The following is a 22,145-nucleotide window of genomic DNA, read 5'->3' as shown; positions in this document are numbered from 1 at the left end:
GCAGAAGCTCACGCTTAGATAAAGCACTAGTGTGATCTGCTGTAGTTTTGGTAAGAGTATTCACATGTTTGGAGTTAAAATCGTGGATGGTCTCAGAAATGAGGCCCATATTTGAGAACTACAGTGTAGCTGAGGTACATATACCTTGGAAACCTTACTCTGGGGATTTTCTGATTTTGACTCTTTTATTTCTGCAGCATTAATATTGCATTTGTGTTAGCATCTAGGATTGAATTTGCATGTAGTTAGTCCTTAGTTATTTTATTGAGGGTGGTATGGTTTTGGGTTGCAAATAACTGTGAAAATAATGTGACAATGAATAGTCCTGCAAAAGTACTTGTGTATGGACACTGTTCCTCTGTTTTATCTGGGATGAAAGGTTTACTTTCTGGGAAGCTAGAAAAAGCAGAAACTTTTCTAGTTGTTGTCATCCAAGACATTTTTTTAAACATTACTTTCTCATTGCTTTTGTTTAATTGTTTTTAATTATCTTAAAATGTTTGGGCATTCATGGGGCATGTTTTTCCTCAAGATGGGAATAGGCCTTCTTGAGATTATTTAGAAAGTACTGTTGCTACCAAGTATCTTAGAAATAAATTTATACTTGCTAATTTACTTAATAAAATTCTTTCAAAACTCAGAAATGTTAGGATCTAATGATTTAATTTGGGCTGTGAAAGCCTCTACTCCTCTGCATCCAAATTAGCCTTCCTCATCCTATGTGCGGAAAGGAGGGGAGAGACATTTTGGGATGGAGTTCAATAGCATCAGGCCAAACATTGAAAGATTGTTTGCACAGCTGTGTCTAAGCAGTGACCAAACTGTTAAACAACCTAGCGGGGGGAAAATGAATAGAAACTCCTGTTGGCCAGGGGACTGAGTTTCCTGGACAGTGCTCAGGACGTTATGAAGTCATTGCACATGTTGGGTCAAGGCTTTTACCCATATTTTCCTCTTGCACTTGGGAATAATTCATGTTTTGCTTTTTCATAATAATATTATTGGCTTAAAGCATCTGAACAAAATTCTGTATTGACGACTGATGCACTGTAGTGTACTTACCTATAACTCCAATTAGGGAACCTTTCCCTGCCCATGAACTGATTCACTGATGTGAGAGGAGACAGTGCCTGTATATCTGTCTTGCTTCCTTGCAAATCATAGATTATGAAGCTGGACTACTGAGCAATAATTTAATCAGTGGCATCAGAAGAGCATTAAGCTCCATTAAACGTTGGGTCACCATCAATGTCAGATGACTATTAAATTATGGCTTGCAACTTAGCAATACTCATCCAAAAGGCAGTGCTTAGGTTCTTGGCAAGCATAGAACAGTTTATTATGGAACAGATGCTTCAGAGCTTAACATATGACTGAAGTGTCAAGTTGTGTCAGAGAAGACGTGCCTAACACTAATGTGGTGCTCAGACTTTGTGAGACACATGTTAGCGAATCGCTCCCTACCTGAACGATGTGGGTTAAAAATGTTTCATTAATAGGATCTCCTGTTTGATGCTTGTAAGTCAAAGCACTGCTCAGTCTGCAAAAGAATGGCTTATAATGTGAAAAGTTTATAATCAAATTCTCTCTGCAAATGACGGAGATGCAGTTCTGATAAGGAGGGAGGATGCCTGCAGGCTTGTCAGAGTTTGAATTTTTATGTAGAAGAAACATCATTTTCTTCCTCGTTCTGGCACACCATAACATTGCCAGACGGATATTTGGAAAATGACTTTGATACCTCTATTGCTAGTCATGGATTTTCCAAGTAACAGCAGTAAGGTGAAACTAGTAATGCTCTTTCTGGGTGGCTTCGCTGATGTTAGCAGCAGCTTTCATGCAGTAGCTAAATCGTCGAGGCTCTTGTCAGTCTGCTGTACAGCTCCTGCCACTTAGGAAGGCTGCATGCTGCAGGAGATTCTGACCTTGGAGCTATGCAGGGAGAGAGAGGAGGATGAAAAATGGATGCTAGAATAAAATGGTTTTCCCATTCCTGTTTCGGTGCAAAGAGAATAAGGAGGAGATAAAGAAGAGAGGGAGCGGGCTGGGCTCATAGAGTAACAGATGTGCTGAGGAAAATTTTTGCTGGTGGTGGTGCTGGGAAAAGAATAAATGAGAGTGATGTTGATACAGGTAAAGCTTACCTGTTTTTTATGCAGTCTCTAGCTTGGTGGTAAGATGGATTCTCCAAGTGGGAGTCCTAACAAGATTTCCCTGCCCATCTGCTGAATATGGATGGTGGTTAGGGTTCTTCCCACAATCTTGCCCATGGTTAAGATTTTCTTACCTGACTGTAACCACAAGTTGGCCACATAGTCTTACTGGAACAATATCATGGCAGGATGTTTTAAGTCGTGTTACAGGTTTTCATTTATTAAGGATTGCATCACTGGTGTTGCCAACTGAATTTTTGCTGCTGTGCAAAACCCAGAGTACTTCTGTTTTTTTGGGAGTGGGCTACAGATGAGAAGGCTGCACTTTCAGCTGAAGGAGCCCTGGATAGCTGGGCAGAAGTCAATGGTCTTCAGGGAGGAGTCCCATTGTCTGCCTGCAGGATAGGCTGACTGGGAGAAAGAGCCACCTTCTGCTCAGAATTTTCACAGAATTTTCACCTTAAAATTTGGTCTTAATTTCCTTGTTAAAAGGTACTGTTCCAGAAATCTGCATGTCCTACATTGTTATACTGTTATTTTTCTTTTCAAAAATATACCAACAACTTGTTGGAATTTTTATATTAATCTATTAATGTTAAAGCTCAGACTTTTTTTCATTTTTCCACTTTCCCCCCTGTTACAGTTGTGAAACTGGCCATTATGCAGAGAACCAGCTCCGAAGGGGACTTTAGCAGAGCAGAACCTGTTGCGAGAAGGGGAATTGCACCTTATCTTTACAGGCATTAGAATTGCCATTCCCTATCCACCAGTGCTTAACTTCATGCACGCTTCTTTATTAAAAGCCCAGTTATTTTTGAAATAGTTCAAGTTAGCAAAAGGATTCTAAAAGAAATGAAGAATGTTAAGGTATTACTGTTTCTTAACAGGAGGCTGAAATAATACATAAGCCCTAGGATGCATGTGATACAGTGCAAAATCAGAATACAGCTGATAAATACACGTTTAACAGACTGGTTGGCATTTGGAAATGATGGTGGAAATGATGTGTTTGATACCTTAGAACAGGTACGTGAAATAAATATGTCCTCTGTCTTTAAAGAAAACCCACTCTTTAAGTCTCACTCAGGTTCAGAAAGTTTATTTTTAATGAGACCAAAGGAGTCTGTGGCAGGTAACAAGGACAGTCTTTTCCTTCAGTCTTTAGTGACAAGGAGGAAGGCCTGCAAAGTCAGCCAGAATTACTATGGCCAAAATGCTATTAATTCTTTCAGCTTTTATGATGACTCGAAATGGCACTTAACCGTATGTTTCAGGTACACTTCTAAGAATAAATATGGAATAAGGAATCTCTCCTACAGTAAGAAAATTAGTACATTTATCAAGTCCTGTTAAACTCTGCAGAGTGAAAATTTGGATTTGGTTTCATTTTTTTCACAGCTTTTGATTTGGTCTGGATGAGGTGTAAATGGAAATATTCTAGTATTTTTATACTGATACGCCCTTTCCATTACTTTTCAATATAAAGTAAACAATGCTTAAATGAGCAGGAGATGTGGAGCAAGACCAATATATATAGCTATATATAGTTAACATAGGAAGTGTTTAAACAGCATTTACCTCCTGGTGATGTCCTGTAGAAATAGGCAGGAATATCCATACTCGGGACACTTTATCCCACACTGACTGATAGAAGTATTTAGTTCTACCAGCCAGGGATATTCCAGGATGAAGGATGAAGATCACACAAAGGAAACCCAAGCTCAAAAATAATTCAGTGGAAAAACTTTGCATGTATTTTTTTTTCCTTTTATCTGATAAGCTATGGCAACAATATACTAGAGCTTGTGGAACTGCAACCTTGCTAAATCTCAACTCTGGTTTAGTTTGCCGTGCCTTCCACGTGGCTTGGGGCAAGGCTGTTTGTAAGTACGGCTAAGCAAAACGCACGAGAGCATCACTTTACCTTGTGCTGCCTTCTGGATGGCTCTGTATGAGTAGGGGTCTAAGAGCCCTCGCTGATGGCATGTGTTTCTGTGACGTTTCTGCTCTCTTTCTACATGAATTGCCTGGGAGGCCAAGCGCAGTGCACGTCTTCCACCTCCTATAGATGGTTCTCAATGTTGCGTGCAACAGTAGCAAAACGTGGGGATTTCAGGTTTTTCTTTGGGTTTCCCAGCATTAGGCCTATGAATTCATTAAGGTGTTGGTCTCTTCTCCCAAGTAACAAATGAGGGGACGAGAAGAAACAGCCTCAAGTTGTGCCAGGGGAGGCTTAGATTCGATATCGGGAAAAATTTCTTCACCGGAAGGGTTATCAAACATTGGAACAGGCTGCCCAGGGAAGTGGTGGAGTCACCATCCCTGCAGGCATTTAAAAGGCATGTAGATGTGGTGCTTAGGCACATGGTTTAGTCGTGGACTTGGCAGTGCTAGGTTAACGGTTGGACTCAATGATCTTAAAGGTCCTTTCCAACCAAAATCATTCTAGGTGTGCATTCTAAAATGTTAGTAGCACTGAACTGCAGCATTTTGCACAAATGTATATAGTGTGTAATACTAATATTTAATGAAATACCTCATCTTCTCTTTGGGAAAGACCTTCAGGGACGGGTTTCATACCATTAATATAGTGCTATGCAGTTAATAGTTAAAACCAAATTGTTATTAATTTTGTGTGACACATGTACACATTACTTTCCATGTGAACGTTCATTTCTCCTTTCTGGGGATAGAACATTGACGAGACTTGAAAGAGACTAATATGTCACTGTAGATTAATTCAGTCTTTGAAGGGTCTAATTCCTAGTTACTGCTTTTTGCTCATATGGATAAACTGTATGAGCAAGTGATGATGCAAAATGAGAAACTAGCTAAGGTGCAACTTAACTTGTCACTTCAACAGATTTTTTTTTTTCATTTTTATGTATTTACAACTTATGCAAAGCTGACAACATTGTTTTAAAAAGTATATTGCCAAAGAAAATAAAAAACTAATGAATGTATTTTGCCGTGATCCATTTGTGTGGGTTGCACTCCCACTTTACAGGTTTACGGTTCATATTGTAGATTTTACATTATGGAATGCGTTCTTCTCTTTTAACGAGAGAGAGGGAGAGTGGGGAAGAGCAGGCATGTAAAGTTGTCCTTGCATATACTTTTATGCAGTGCTCTCTGAATATAGTTTGAAGCAGATTGTCTTAGCCAAGAAGCTTAAAACAAATGTTTTTGACTTCTTAACATACACTGGATCTGTGCATATCAGAATGTAATAAAGCTGTACTTGTAGGACTGTTTGTAAAGTTATTTCAACATGTTCTGTTCAATTACAGGTGATGTCAGTAGGGTTCTGGCTTAATTCCTGGGAGAAGGCAGATAGAGCCAGTGAATGCTGGATGATTTTTCTGGTATTAGAAGGAAAATCAAATGTTGAGGAAGGAAGAATAATTTGGAGCGTGGATGGAAGTCATAGTATAAACACTCCCAATCAACCTTGTATCTTGTCCACTATTGCTTCAGAGAGAGGTTCAGTGTAAGCCTCGCAAAGCTGAGGAATTGCTCATGTTGCAAAATGAATTGCATTGCTTTCAACCATGCTGCTGGGCTGCATGGAATCTGCAGATCGTGTGTGATGGCATCACCAAATAAATCTTGAAGCCTTATCTAAATCATTAACAGATTTCTTCAGTGGCGGGAGACAGTATGAAGTACTGAGGTGAAGGAAAGCTTTAACAACTGTTGTATTATTTCTTTGGGGACACTATGTTCCAGCTTGCTCAGAAAGGATGCCTTCTGACGTAATAAATTCTTGGCATCAGAGCTGGTTTTCGTGGTGAAAAACTATAATAAAGGCTGTGACAGAGCTTATTTGACTATTTTACGTAACAGCATATATTAGCCCCTGTGAGGGAGGGAGAAGAGGAGTGCCTTTCTTGTGACAACAACTGTGTGTTTAATGTGGCTGCTCTGGAGCGCGCTGTAAAAATGCAAACATGGGAAGGCACTTGAAAGAACAAGCAGTACCTATTTACTTACTTGGTGTACTTGGCTCACATAAACATCTTCTGACTGTCTTAGATATTATACTTGTTTTTTTCCTTTAATATATGATTCATTTATATTTTGCAGAGGGGTGGGATGGCTACTGAGACATCGCATATGAAGTGATGGAAGTGATGAATATTAGGAGTTTAGCTTTCCCTTTCTTCTTCAAGATACTCCTACACATATCAAAGTATTTGACCAGTGATTTTAAGTTACAGATGTTTCCTTGTCATGTGGAGGGGGATGTACAGCTTTTTCTGCCCACAACCCTAAAACCGTCCCAAATCTCACACTGTGCTGAATTGTGTGAGCTTCTGCTAAAGAGAGCTCCAAGCCTGGGAATTGCATGGGCGTTGCAAGAAGGGAGAATGAATGGGAGGGAGTTCACTCAGAGTTTGAAGAAACTTTCCCTCCTGTCTGCCTGCTGTAGCCTTGGACGCTTGATGGCTTTGCACTTCCTATAGTCATGTGCTAGTGTGAAGCACAGCTGCAAATAATCATGGGAGACAGTGAAAAGCTATGGAAAATGAAGACTTTCATATCTTAAGTCCTGAGGGGCTGTTTCAGTTTTATAGCCCCTTCTAAACTGTTGAAGAAGCCAATACCACACCTGTTTAGAGAAAGCCTCCCATCCTTAGGGAATATGGTGGTTGCATTTCAATGCTTACGGTCGTATTTGGGAATGCGGTAGTTTGTCATTGCTGCGTGGTGCGAAATTGTTCGGAGGGCAGGTGCTGTGCATTGGTGCAATTGCGGTCGGAGATGCGCAGCCATAGCCCCAGGGCTGGGACAAACAGAGGGCTGGTTTGCCTGGGGCGCATTGCGCCCTCACTAGCTCTTTCCAGCTCTGGCACTGTTACTTTGGTGGTGTGCGTGAGCCTGGTGGTACTCGCTTCAGCCTATTTTAACATCGTTAGTGCTCGCTGCTTGCTTGAGAGACTTGTTGGAGAACTAATAAAGCCACACACTGCTGTTAGATAACAGTTGCTCTACCCATGTAAACCAGTGGTGTAGCCTTTTTGTTTGCAGACACGAGAATATTATACGTTTGGTGATAAGCTGTGCTTTAATCTTGTATGTTTGGCAATAAGCTGTGCTTTAACGTTGTAAAGTTGCTTTGCACTAGTACAAATATAAACCTCTAGAAACTCTAAAGTCTGAAGGACACTACTGAGAAAAACTTTTTGTTGTGCTCATTCATAAATTGCTTTATATTTTAGGGGGAACCAATTAGTAATAAAGTTACTCCTTAAGAGTGTGATGTATGGTAGCAAGTTCTTAGAAAACATCAAATCCCTACGGTGGCAGTGATGCAGATAGATGTACAAGGAATCATTTTAGAGGAGAAAAATGGTAGTGTTTGAAATTTAAAAAAAATTATCCAATGAAAGGCAAATCAAATAGATGTTAGTTAATGGTATTTAGAACTCTAATTTTATAATGTTGATTGAAAAATGCCTATATGCTAAGATAGTTGCTGTGTATTCTAGTTTACATATGATTATTGGAGCAGAAATGTAGTACTTTGAGGAAGAAGTTAAACATTGATTGGATCCAAGAAGACTTCCCTTTCCTGAGGTACTGCACAAACTGGAGCACATGTGAAAAATGGGAAGGAGAGTGATTGTGAGAGTGTCAAAACTGCAAAGTGAAACAGGGTAGAAATAAAAGTAGCTGTTGATGGATCTGCCTTTATTAGCTATCCAGCTTGAATTTCATGGAGAAAGAGAAGTTTATCAAGCGTCTCGGGTCAGGGCCATATCTCCTTGTATATTACTTTGTACAGACTCTAGCATCATGGGACCTTGAATAACACTAGACCTTGTGTATCATAAAAATATATTATTACATGTAAAGTGACAATGCTACTTTCTCTTCTTGCTTTTTGCAAAGCTTTGATGGTACATTCCATGTCCTCAAAGCTGCTCAAAAATCATGAGGGCATAGCTTTAAGTAGGAAAATAATTGAGACAATAATGGGATTTCCTCTTTGAAGTTTTAGGGGAGTATTTCATTCAGTGTTTATAGTCTTATAATCTTGATAATGCTTGGACAACTTACTGGAGAGCTTCTGGTTTTGGTAGAATATGATATTTAAACAAACACTTTCCCCCCTCCCTATTAGCCTATCTTGTCTTTGTTCAGAATACAAGTAGGATTCCTTGGGGAGGAGGGGAAAAAAAGAAAAAAAAAACATTACAGTTCAGATATTTCCAGTTTATCTCTAAATGCCTCCCGAAATGTGCTGAACTTCTAACCCTGAGCTTAAAATCTGTCATTTTGTACACTGAATTATGAGAGTGAATGCACACTTTCTCATCCCATCCCATCTACATTGTGGCTGCCCTAGGTCCCTGCAGTTGTGTGTAGTAGTGTTTAGCAGAAGTAAGTGGATGAATTCCTTGATTAGCTTCATTTGAGGAATTCCTGATATTTAATGATGCTGTGGGTTGTTTGGCAAGCTCCTCTTCCTTCCACTAGCAAAGAGATTGCTGCTGCCTTTATCAGCCGCACTAACTTTTCTGCACGCTTCAACATTTCTCATGTGCAAAGGCCACAGCTGTAGTTGAACAATGTGGTGGTTGTAATCCAATAATGAGTCCTAAATATAACAATAATTATAACCTCTTACATTGAGAACAATATTGATAATCAGGGATACTAATCCTTGAATTTCATAGAAATAGAGCTCGACACTGGTTGTTGCAGTGTTATCCATGTTTTAAGATTTCAAACACTTTGCAAAACTTGTATGTGTCCGTGTAAAGATTTGGCTTTGCTATACAGATAGGCATAATGGAAACAAAAAGCACCCAGAGAAGCATGAATGATTACATTTATCAACAGCTAAACAGAACACTTTGGATATTCTTCTTGTAATTAACTTGTCTGACTTGCCATAATAAGCTCTGATTATAAGTAGTCTAACAGCAAGGACTGATTTTATTAGAAGTACGACCTATTAGACACTACACCCAGTTCAGTCTTGTGTATCTTTAAATCATGCTTGTAGTTATTCTACATGTACACTTTATGTCTCTCTGCCTCCCTTTTTTAAATTTCTTTTTTTTTTTTTTCAAGAAAACCCTTTTAAAAGTTGGTCAGTGTGAAATTCTTTGTAAAGTAGAGCGGTTGATGAGCCATGTATGATCCACTCAGTCTTGATGTTTCTGCAATTTTCTGATAAACAAAATTGCCATTTGTTGCCAACACGGTCATACAATTAATATATCCAGGTCTTGTAAGAGTTCATGATCATGAAAAGAGAGCGTATCTGTAGGCATGGAAACAGCAGACACTTCAGAGTTAGATTATTAGAACAGGATTTTATTTTTAATTACAGAATTTGTAGTGACCTGGGACAGTACTTCTTTTACCTCAAACTTCTGTTTCAACCCAGTGCTGTCGTGAATGCACCCTTTGACTCCCAAGTGCTCACCTGGCATAACGCCATCTCACCAGTAGCTTCTCCTTTGATTGGCCACAGGCTCTTCTCCTGGCAAGGACCTTAAAAAGAACAGACCACCATGCAAGGTCTAAAAAATACTTCTGTTCCTTATTTTGTGCATCTCTTCAGGAACCCAGTATGACATCTTCGGTATTTACCTCACTGCTGTACACAGTACCTCTGGTCTAGTAGCCAAGATCTCGGCATTTATATTACCTTCAGGAGATGCTGGGTTCGGATTACGTTGCTGCTTCTCATGTTCCCATCTTCTGCCTTTTGAATTCTTCATTCTACAAACTTAATGTGCTTTTCTGGATGTAGTAGTACATATCCAGTGGATATAAAGTGGGGTTTTTTTATGTGTTGTGTTTCTCTTTCATTGTCAGTTTTTAGTTAACAGTACCTTTCAGCTAATGTTTTGACTATGAACAGTTCAAGATTCCTAGGAAAAAACACATCTACTGTAAACTGCACATGGACAAATGTAATCTTATACTATATTCTACGAATAACCGTTTTATGTTTGAAGGAATAATTATTTGGATCTTCTCAGTAATTTTTAATGTTTGTTTTTAATGTTTTTGGAGTTTTGACTTGTGTATATATATATATACAGAGAGAGAGGGAGAAGGAGTGAGAGAGAGAATGATTCTATAGAGTGAAGGACAAATATGTATTGCAGTTAGAGGGCTTTTGCCTGAAATGGCAGAAAACCAGTGCACAAAGTGATCGTCCTGCTCTTTTGCAAATACTGCTGTAATCCAGGCCTTTGACAATTCTTTTTTTCATTAATCCTGTACCCATTCATAAATCCAGGACCTGCAATTAATTTTTTCCCTCTGGTTTTAAATATATTGTGTTTTTTCCTAATCCAGAATGAAAGCTGCTTCTGGTGTTTATTTTTACCATCTTACCTGCAGTGCTCCTCTGAGATAGGGCATTACTTTTTTGCAGCCGTCCTGTCCACAGTAGTCATTTGCCATCTACTGCACTTAAAACATTCTGTTCTTTGCTCCATCTTTTGGCACTGGTAACTGTGACATCTGTTTGTCACATATGAAGCCCAGGAGGTGCTGAAGACCCCGAAGCAGTGAGCATCCCTTACGTGAGCATCCCTTAGGGGGGCAGAGGAGAATTATCTTTGCCTCTCAGGTGGGGAAGCGACTAGCTTGGCTTACTCCCAGTTTCTGGGGTGACATTCAGACTGAGGGACGTGGAGCGTTCCCAAATACCCATCTCCCACATACAGATTGTGGGGAAACTTGGCCTTTCCTAGTCTCTCCTCTCACATTCTGGTTCTCCTAGGGAGGAAACGTGAGTGCGTACCCCAAATAGGAGCTGCTGTGGTGCGGAGAATTGCCCGCTCTGGGCTGCCCAGGAGCAGCTCTCTGGTTAAGGTGGAAGAGAGGGAGAAGTTTTCTGGTTGGTTGTCTTGCGCTTTGACATAAGCAAATCTTGTATTTTTGTATAATTAAAGTGAACAGGGTAGTAGCCTACCAGCTCTGGATTAATAAAGCCTAAGTGCAAACACATAAGACATAGCACAATGTTTTAACTTAAATGTTCAGTTGAGTTCCTGATAAATTTGAAACATATGTAGACACATGTGCAATTTCAAGTGTGGTCAGTCCTTAAGAATAGTTGGCTTAAATTTAATGCATATTTAATGGTGAGCTGGGAGAAAGCAACTGTGATATTTTTTCTGAACATTTAATGTTTTAGTGGTCCCTTCCATCATGTTAGTTTAAGTAAAAATCTTGCAAATAATAGTTTACAATCTGAAAAGACATTAGATAGTGCTACATAAATTCCCATCTTATATTAAACTCTAGTTTAAATTTTTCTTTAATGACTTGTTAAATTCTGTGATACAGTCCATTGCCTGAATTTCTATTTGTTAAGATGTAAAACTGATGGAGTTCAGGTAGGGCATACTCTTTCTGTTCAAATTGAAAGATGAATTTGTTTGCCTTGTATTTAAAGAAAAAGAGAAGCCCCAAGCCTGTCACTTGTTTTTTAAGAAAGATGTGTCTTTCCCTCCTGTGCAAAATTATTCCATGTATTGTCTGTATGTTATTGCTTTTCAGTAAATGCTGGATTTACAGAAACAAGGACTTGCCAAGGGAGGTTGTCAGTTTGCATCCTCATTCTGATTTACCAGGGCAGCATAAAAATATACTGCTATGTCAAAGTTTCAGGTATGATAGTTAAACCTGTGATGTTCATCATCTTTCCATTAACCCCAAACTGAAAAGAAGGCTGATAAGAACACAAGCTCTGTTATTTTCCCTGTAGTTTTCCAATCTTAAGGAAAAATTCTTTTGCCATCAATTTGGGGAAGAATATTCTACCTAGTTGCCACTATTTTTAGAACTTTATCTTCTCATGTATATCTGAGCATCTGATAACAAATTTTAGTTCAGATCTAGCCATAGAAAAGTCTATTATAGTATTTTTTTAGTCTCTTAGAGGTGGGAGGAAAGACTGAACTGCTTGCGGAGGAGGAGTAGACTGTGGGATCAGAACCTGAGGATGTATTTCATGGAGAGGGTCATTTGACTTTGAATTACCACAGGTGTGCATAACCTGTTCCAACACTGAATTACAGGGCAGTTTGTTGGTTTGCTTGTTTCAAAAGAGAACCTGTTACACACATCAAAATAAGACAATACCGCAGAGAGATCATGAAGTGTGCAGTTGTATATTAGCTAGGAGACTGGAAGCATGGAAGATTTCCCTGGAGAGTAGCACTGCATCTTGTAATCTTATTCCAGAAAATAGTATGAGTAAAAAATGAAATTAAACATTTCTTGATCAGTTTTTACTGTGCCATTGTAGTAAAAGGAATTCATTGCATAGAACTCTGCCTGTTTTCATGTCAGTGAGCCATTAAAAGTTGTTAATGATTTGATGAACTGTAACTTGGCCCACACAAGGTAGAATTCAATGATGGAGTAGGGAAAAAAAAACAGCTCCAGTATGTTCTGCTTGCGAGAGAGACTTTTCTAGAGAAGATTTTTTTAATGTTAAAAGCACTGACTGTTCTGAGCAGTTTCTTTTGGAGGAGCTTTCTTTACTTTTGCTATTGTTTTTTATTTGTTTAGTCCCACAGATGAGGTAGAGCTTGCTTTAAACTTAATGAAAAAAGTTGCTCCTTTTCTGTTAATGCACAGAATAGTCCATCTGTGTACATAACATGTCAGGGGTATGCCAGCTGACAGAGATGTGCAATGTATTAATCTTAAATGCTCTTCTAGGCCTCAGTCAAACTGGCCAGGTAATGAGTGTATAGTGGGATCTGCATTGCTAGACTCCATGGTTGGTAAGCTCAGGTGGAAAGCACACGGGGTAGGGGAGTACTTGAGTAGTTAGCATCCTCAGAGGTCTGTGTTATTTCTGGAGCACAAGACTTGAGGAATCTTTCAAGAGAAAAAGGAAGGCTACATTATATAGTGTTTCTTTTAAAGACTATATCTAAAAGGAAGAGGAATACCATTGTATGGTTTTACCTTAAGCTCTCTTATTATTGGAATATCTGTACCTTTACGTATACTCAAAAAATCTTAGGGTTATTTCGGGTGAGGAGCAGAGTTGTTGAACATGAGACTGTTACTTGTGTATCGACATCAGAAAACCTGTTTGATATACTATGGGGCTTTATGTGTCCAGAACATAATAATGAACCTGATTTTTAGACAGAGGCCAATGTTCTTGAAGTATCCAAGACTGCTAGATGCTTGGCAACATTAATCGCACCCATGGCCAGGAACAGGTAATAGTATATCAAACTGAGTTATTTTCTGGGACTCCTGTGGTATGTGGGTTGTGTGACATCCTCTGATGTGAGGGCATCTGGGGGTAGAAGAGCAGACTGTGCCAGCTAGAAAAATTTCTTACTACATTGAGGCTGGATGGATGCTGGACTTGCAGGAATATTGTAAAAGACAGAGTGCTCTTAAGAAAGCTGTGCTTTCCCTGTTAGCCTCCAGGGTGTCTCCATGGACCCCAGGCACCTGACGGTTTTTGGTACATCTTGTCCTGTACCAAGTTAAATGGCATTATTGGCCAGGAATGCCTGTTCCCTGCAATTCCCCTCCTGTTGATCTGAACGCAGCAGAGGCTGGCCGGCTGCTGGCAAATGGGACTGTCTGCCGTGGCTCTGGGGACAAAAGGTGTGGGTGAGGAATGCTGGTGGCCTTTTTGTATTATTATTATTATTTCCTGTCTGTGCACAGTTTTGTTCACAAAAAGAATTGCTGCTCTTTAATTAAGACATAGAATGACAGAAATAAGTTACTTTAAAAGGATATTCTATTTGGGGAATGAGCGGAAGCAGTTGTGGCAAGCTATTGTGAAAACGCCACACAATCTACGATTAAATTATTTTGTTCTTTCCTGACTGTGTTTTTTACAAAATTGGTGAGTCAAGCAATTGTCAGTAAAATTTTTGTTGTCTTAATTTTTTTTTCTTACCCTATATGAACTGTATACATCTGTCTATATTACATCTGAATGATAAAAATACATAGATAGCAGGAGGAGGAAGAGCAATGGCTTTATTTAGAATTAACTGTCAGTAAGTGTTTATTAAGTACATCTCTCATGTCTTATTCTGGGTTTGTGTTGCTAGTTTATTAGCTGGGAGTTCATTTTTTGATACCTGATGACGTTGAATATTTTAATGTTATTCTCATTCATCAGTCTGTGTAAGCAGTGTGGGACAAGTTCGGGAATATCAGAAGTACTTACTGCCTTCCTTTTTATTCATTTAGCAAAAGCACATCTATGGCCTATTTTTAATACATTTTTAGATGAAGTGTTTTATGTATCGTCAAGAATATTCAATTTCTTTCAAAAAAATAATGCCATTATACATGGGACTGTGCTTGTAAAACAGTTCATGCAATTAATATACCAGATGGAAAGCTTGGGCTAAGAAGGGCTTTTGGAGAAAATACATACAAATATGAATAAATCAAGAAGGCTCATGTTAGATAATTCAAGATAATGGTATCGTGTGTGTCTGAACAAGTAAAGTGGATTCAAGAAGACTTGAGGAAAATTATTTCCTTTTGCAACTTAAATTTGACATCTGAATGAGTTGTTATAGATCTGGAACTTGGTAAATAGCCTTTCTTCCAGGTTTCATGCAGAAAAGAATGCTTGATTTTTATTGCTGCTTGTCTGTTTGCTAACAATGATGAGCATTGCCTAGCACCTAACTGAGAAACAGCAGCATTTGGATGAATAAAGAGCTTCCATTGAAATGCCTTGGGAACACGCAGGACTCATGCTCTTTGGCATGTTCTGAAGCAATGGTGTCTAAGAAAGAGAGAAATGAAGATCTTCCTCTTGTACGTCACACTGGCTATGCATGTGTTGTGTTGTTTTGCAGTGAAACATCGCTTTCGATTAAAAAGCAGTTCTAAGGCCAAAGATGGAGTATTCATTATTTAAGTACAAAGGGAAAAAATATCCAAAATACAGTGGGCACCCCACAAAGCAGCAGGCTGTGTTGACCTTAGCGAGCGTTTCTGTCTTCTTTTCTCTGCATATGTGTGGCAACCAAGTCATTTTATGGATCAGTCTTTGTGGTTCTGATAATTTGGTTTCTCCTATTGTAGGGGAATGAAACTTAGGAGAATAAAAGCTTTAGTAGATCATCGCTCTTACTGAAAGTTTTTAGCTTAGAGAAGAGGAGACTGAGAGGTGACCTCATTAATGTTTATAAATATGTAAAGGGCAAGTGTCATGAGGATGGAGCCAGGCTCTTCTCAGTGACATCCCTTGACAGGACAAGGGGCAATGGGTGCAAGCTGGAACACAGGCGGTTCCACATAAATATGAGGAAAAACTTCTTTACGGTGAGGGTGACTGAACACTGGAACAGGCTGCCCAGAGAGGTTGTGGAGTCTCCTTCTCTGGAGACATTCAAAACCCGCCTGGACGCATTCCTGTGTGATACGGTGTAGGCAATCCTGCTCCGTCAGGGGGATTGGACTAGATGATCTTTCGAGGTCCCTTCCAATCCCTAACATTCTGTGATTCTGTGATTCTGTGATTTGTATTTTCTTCATTGAAGAATTAGGGAACAATTTTTAGCTTCTCACAAGCTGGTCAAGCATATCTGAGAGCCAGGCTGCATAGCAAGATGCGATACATGGTCAGTCCTGGATCAGCATTTTTGTTCTCTGCTAATATGTTGTAATAGAGTATATGACTGATTTGAGCAACTATTTGTTTGATTAGCAAGGGAAGTGAATGGAAGACATGGCTCCAAATGCTTGATTAACCTAGGCCTTTTAAGTGGCTTTGTTTTGGAGGCAGGAAATCAGGCGGCAGGCTCTGGAAGGACGTGGTCAGAGGATGCTGGAATTGGGGACCTGCTAAGGAGAATTTCCTGTGTCTTGGGCCTAGAGTATTTGGTTTACACTGTGTTTGCACATGGTTTAGTTTTGGTGTGTGAATTCGAGAAGTTAAAGCCATGTGAAGATCGTGCTGGTGTGTTGTAGCACAGACAGAGTGTGGGTGATGCTTGCCCAAGGACTGAGCCAAGAATGGCAGGCTGCCCTGGCGCTGGGACATCCCTGCCTGCAGTACCAACATGTTCCTTATGTGAGTCTTTTTGGAAGTGCAACTACACCCTAAAAGGGGTGAATGAGAACCAAAAATGCAACAAAACCAGTTTCAGAGAACTTCTATGCTATAAGCTGAGGCTCTTGTGAGTCACCACTGCCAACACTATAGGCAGTGATACCAACACTAGAGGCAATGTAGGCCCACTGATGAGTGAGGTGGGTGCCCTGGAGACAGAGCATAAAAAGAAGGCAGTTACTGAATGCCTTCTTTGCCTCTGTCTATACTGCTGGAGGCTGTCCTGAGGAGCCCCAGGCCCCTGAGGCCCCAGAAGAAGTCAGGATAGAGGAGGAGTCTGTCTTGGTTGATGAGGGCTGGGTCAGGGACCAATTAAGCAATCTGGACATCCATAAATCCGTGGGCCCTGATGGGATGCACCCGCGGGTGCTGAGGGAGCTGGTGGAAGTAATTTCTAGGCCACTCTTCATCATCTTTGCTAAGTCGTGGGCAACGGGAGAGGTGCCTGAGGACTGGAGGAAAGCGAATGTCACTCCAGTCTTCAAAAAAGGCAAGAAGGAGGACCCGGGTAACTATAGACCGGTCAGCCTCACCTCCATTCCTGGAAAGGTAATGGAACAACTTGTTCTTGGTGCTGTCTCTAGGCATATCAAGGATAAGAGGATCGTTAGGGGCAGTCAACATGGCTTCACCAAGGGGAAGTCATGCTCAACCAACTTGATAGCCTTTTATGAGAACATAACCCAGTGGACAGATGATGGTAAAGCTGTGGATGTGGTCTATCTCGATTTCAGTAAAGCGTTTGACACGGTCTCCCACAGCAACCTTGCAGCTAAACTGAGGAAGAGTGATCTGGGTGATCGGGTAGTGAGGTAGACTGTGAACTGGCTGAAGGAAAGAAGCCAGAGAGTGGTGGTCAATGGGACAGAGTCCAGTTGGAGGCCTGTATCTAGTGGAGTCCCTCAAGGGTCGGTACTGGGACCAGTTCTATTCAATATATTCATTAATGACTTGGATGAGGGAATAGAGTGCAGTGTCAGCAAGTTCGCTGATGACACAAAACTGGGAGGAGTGGCTGACACACCAGAAGACTGTGCTGCCATTCAGAGGGACCTAGACAGGCTGGAGAGTTGGGCGGGGAGAAATTTAATGAAATATAACAAGGGCAAGTGTAGAGTCCTGCATCTGGGCAAAAACAACCCCGTGTATGAATGCAAGTTGGGGACAGACCTGTTGGAAAGCAGCATGGGGAAAGGGACCTGGGCGTCCTGGCAGACAGCAGGATGACAATGAGCCAGCAAAGTGCCCTTATGGCCAAGAAGGCCAATGGCATCCTGGGGTGTATTAGAAGGGGTGTGGTTAGTAGGTCAAGAGAGGTTCTCCTCCCCCTCTACTCTGCCCTGGTGAGGCCGCATCTGGAATATTGTGTCCAGTTCTGGGCCCCTCAGTTCAAGAAGGACAGGGAACTGCCAGGGACACTGGAACAGGCTGCTCAGAATGGTTGTGGAGTCTCCTTCTCTGGAGACATTCAAACCTGCCTAGACGCGTTCCTGTGTGATATGGTCTAGGTAATCCTGCTCCGGCAGGGGCATTGGACTAGATGATCTTCCGAGGTCCCTTCCAATCCCTAACATTCTGTGATTCTGTCATCTGGGGCTCAGCAGTCAGATTGATCTTTTTGCCTCTGCGTGTCTTCAGGTTTTTCAGACGTTTTGATTAGCAAGTAAAAATGTTCTCACTTCCTTGCAACCTATTGAGCAGATGCCTTTTCAACATTAGGGAGAGAGATATGTGCTGGCTGGGATTGTTTGAAGACAACCATCAGAAAGATGGTGTATCTCAAGAAGCTGCTAAATTAATGCATTCAGGTTTTTGTCCACATCAAGGATAGGGGGATCATTAGGGGCACTCAGCATGGCTTCACCAAGGGGAAGTCATGCTTAACCAACTTGATAGCCTTTTATGAGGACGTAACCCGGTGGATAGATGATGGTAAAGCAGTGGATGTGGTCTATCTCGATTTCAGTAAAGCGTTTGACACAGTCTCCCACAGCATCCTCGCAGCTAAACTGAGGAAGTGTGGTCTGGATGATCGGGCAGTGAGGTGGATTGTGAACTGGCTGAAGGAAAGAAGCCAGAGAGTGGTGGTCAATGGGAGTGGTGGTCAATGGGACTGAGTCCAGTTGGAGGTCTGTGTCTAGCGGAGTCCCTCAAGGGTCAGTACTGGGACCAGTACTATTCAATATATTCATTAATGACTTGGATGAGGGAATAGAGTGCAGTGTCAGCAAGTTCGCTGATGACACAAAACTGGGAGGAGTGGCTGACACACCGGAAGGCTGCGCAGCCATTCAGAGAGACCTGGACAGGCTGGAGAGTTGGGCGGGGAGAAACTTAATGAAATATAACAAGGGCAAGTGTAGAGTCCTGCATCTGGGCAAGAACAACCCCATGTACCAGTACAAGTTTGGGACAGAGCTGTTGGAGAGCAGCGTAGGGGAAAGGGACGTGGGGGTTCTAGTGGACAACAGGATGACCATGAGCCAGCAGTGTGCCCTTGTGGCCAAGAAGGCCAATGGCATCCTGGGGTGTATTAGAAGGGGTGTGGTTAGCAGGTCAAGAGAGGTTCTCCTCCCCCTCTACTCTGCCCTGGTGAGGCCGCATCTGGAATATTGTGTCCAGTTCTGGGCCCCTCAGTTCAAGAAGGACAGGGAACTGCTAGAGAGAGTCCAGCGCAGAGCCACGAAGATGATTAAGGGAGTGGAACATCTCCCTTATGAGGAGAGGCTGAGGGAGCTGGGTCTCTTTAGCTTAGAGAAGAGGAGACTGAGGGGTGACCTCATTAATGTTTATAAATATGTAAAGGGCAAGTGTCATGAGGATGGAGCCAGGCTCTTCTCAGTGACATCCCTTGACAGGACAAGGGGCAATGGGTGCAAGCTGGAACACAGGCGGTTCCACATAAATATGAGGAAAAACTTCTTTACGGTGAGGGTGACTGAACACTGGAACAGGCTGCCCAGAGAGGTTGTGGAGTCTCCTTCTCTGGAGACATTCAAAACCCGCCTGGACGCATTCCTGTGTGATACGGTGTAGGCAATCCTGCTCCGTCAGGGGGATTGGACTAGATGATCTTTCGAGGTCCCTTCCAATCCCTAACATTCTGTGATTCGGTGATTCTGTGAAATCCTGCTACTCAGTATCAGTCGTGTTGGTCCATTGGAAGGTGTTCAGATACAAATTTTAGATGGACCACCAAATACCCAAGAGTCTTCCTTATCCCCTTGGCACAGGGATGCATATGCTGCAGAGCTTCCCCATACTGGTCTGGCCCTCTTAGGCAAAGATCGATGGGGAATGGATGCATGATGGTTTATTTCACGTTCTGCAGTGTTCTTTGCTCCAGGCAATAATGTGTAGTCAGCTGCATGCCGTTAGACTGAGACTCAAACTGAACAGCTAGAGCAGGGATGGCCCCCAAAGCAGCACCTGGTCCTGTACAACCCTGCACTCATCTGTGTCGTGAGCAAATGTGTTGCATGCACTTCTAGGATCTCTTTTGGCACAATGGGCCTGTTTCTGCTCCAGGCGATTACCCTTCTGGGGAGCGCACCCAGGGCTTGATTTGAGTGGCTTTTCGTGCTCAATAAGCATTTGTGTGCTGTAAGTGACTCCATACAATTTCTGAACTGATGTATACTGAGCTGGATCTGCTGCTGCAGTTGGGGCCCAGTTTATGCATTCGCAGGGCTACTGCCTTTCTTGTTCTGCAGAGCCCTTTGCAGCCTGTTTTGGGGGCTGGCAAGCGCTGTGAGCTGTCAGGTAGCTCAGCAGGGTATGAACGGTCTTAGAGTAGGAGAATCGCGATGATGTGGCATTGCCATTTTGTGTGTCAATTCATGGGGCACTGTAGTCAAGTGTCCTGTGAAGAGACACGTTCCTAACTGAGGGCATATCCAGAAGCCCCTGTTCGTCATGCAACCTACAGTGGCAGAGGTACACGGGGAGGGAGGTTAAGAGGCACTGAGAGCTAGTCACTCCTGGACGTATAGTGTTAAGCATATTCACACTCCCATGATTCCCTTAGAATTTGTCTCTGGTACAAATGCTTTCCCTTGTTTCTAGTCTTTCACAGTGCTGTAATAACTAACAGCATCTGTTGATACGCTGCACCCAGAGCAGGGGGGGTGTCTTCCTCCCTTCCCTCATTCCCTCTTCTCCTCCCAGATGTAATAGAGGCATTGCTAACATACCTGTTATTAGGGGCTGTCAGATATGGATTCAGAGCACAGTATACTCCAAGAATTCAGGGCTCTGTTCAGGGTTCAGGAGCAGCTGGTATCATCCACAGGTGGAAAAGCCATGGCTGCTGTAGCTCTCTGAATCTTATGATTTCTGGATAGCATAAAATTTTGTGTAATGTTGAAATATTTCTCTCAAAGACAGGGCAAATATCCTCCCTTGGCTCGATTTGTTTGTTTTTGTTTTTTTTTTCCAGCCCATTTTGATTTCCTATGGCAGTACAAAATGTTGCTAACTTTTGTCTTCCCTTCTGTCCTGTTTCTGCAGGTCTTGATGATTGCCTGCAGCAATATATAAAGAACTTTGAGAGAGAGAAGATTAGTGGTGACCAGCTACTACGCATTACTCATCAAGAACTGGAAGATCTTGGAGTCACACGAATTGGCCATCAGGAGCTTATCTTGGAAGCAGTAGACTTGCTCTGCGCACTGGTAAACTTCTTGGGGCAAAAAACGGGGGAGTGAACAGTGTTTGCGTATTCACGGTTTGTGTATTCAAATTGCTGGTCCTAAAGACTGTCTAAGTAGTTCAAGAAACTCCTGACATGTAATGTATAAACAATTTAGCATTTTAAACCAGAGGCAAGGTAAAGAGCAGTATCTACTGATAGGATGGTGCTTGTTAAATAAATTGGTATCAGAGATTTAAGGCTTACGTATCTGTCTTTATAGAAGGAAAGCTTATCTGAAATCACAAAAGGACTAGACTGGGTTTGGTTTGGAATATAAAACAGTGATATATGTGAATACAGTAATTGAGTGCCAGTTGCCCTTTACAAACAAAATGTCCTGATATTAACCATGTCATTTTTCAGTGATCCTTTCATGCAAATTATGTTTTAGATGATTGTTCAAGCTTGCTGAAACATAGCTGGTTGTATTTCACAGTAGAAAGGATTAAATACTGAAATAATTATCTTATATAAAAGTAATACATACATCTTTGATGGAGCATACAGAGGGATTTTGGTAATGGTCTTTTCAGTCAGGTCATGCAAAACTGGGATTATCCCCTCAGTGAGGGGTGTGGTGCTGACTTCACCCTTCTTAGGAACTTTTTGTGGCTGCTTGTAAAGATTAGTGATAGATTGGGCACTCTGTCTGCATTCTCTGCTTTAGGAAGGATTGTGAACAGCTCTGCTAAGATGTACTTGACTGCCTAAAGTGGTGTTTTGTGGATTTTTAATGTGTACTATTTTTCCAAGCTTCAGAAGCAGCTTTAAGAAAGCTGAATCCCAGCAGAGGCAATCAAAGATGGTAGGCTGAAAGGCTCTTCAGAAGGGCTTGTGGATTCTCAGTATGCAGCAGCTTTTCTGAATACCCTGTTGTTGGCATCTTTGGGAGATAGATGTGAGGGGTAATAAAGAGAAGAGCGTGAAAAAAAATGAAAATGCAACAGGAAAAGGAAAAAAATTGGAGAAGGTATTTTCCATACAAGAAGCCGTTTGGTTTTAAACACATCTTAGATTCTTTTCTTAAGAGTAGTATTTCTAATAATGCTGCAGAGTGGCTCAGTGCAGTAAGTAAACTCATGTATTTGTTTTTTTAAGTAATGGAAAGGATGCAATCCCCCCGCCCCCCCCCGAAATTTGCTACTGATATGGAAGGGAACATAAAGAGAGTAATTCACAAAGTACTTCTCTCATC

At 41.5% G+C, this 22,145-nt stretch overlaps 1 protein-coding gene across 2 annotated transcripts in view; it reads left to right on the top strand.

The window, feature by feature from the left end:
* The window catches only part of CNKSR2 (connector enhancer of kinase suppressor of Ras 2), a 232,024-nt gene that overhangs the window by 20,341 nt on the left and 189,538 nt on the right, over nucleotides 1–22,145 (top strand). For both annotated transcript variants that reach the window (XM_068420507.1, XM_068420498.1), the window contains exon 2: nucleotides 20,767–20,930. In XM_068420507.1, the coding sequence (XP_068276608.1) occupies nucleotides 20,767–20,930 (164 nt within the window). The remainder of the gene's footprint in view (nucleotides 1–20,766; nucleotides 20,931–22,145) is intronic.

Source organism: Nyctibius grandis, chromosome 2 (genome assembly GCF_013368605.1).
Source record: "Nyctibius grandis isolate bNycGra1 chromosome 2, bNycGra1.pri, whole genome shotgun sequence".
NCBI lineage: Eukaryota > Metazoa > Chordata > Aves > Nyctibiiformes > Nyctibiidae > Nyctibius > Nyctibius grandis.
Note: the sequence above shows the minus strand (reverse complement) of the source record. Positions and strands in the feature narration are given on the sequence as shown.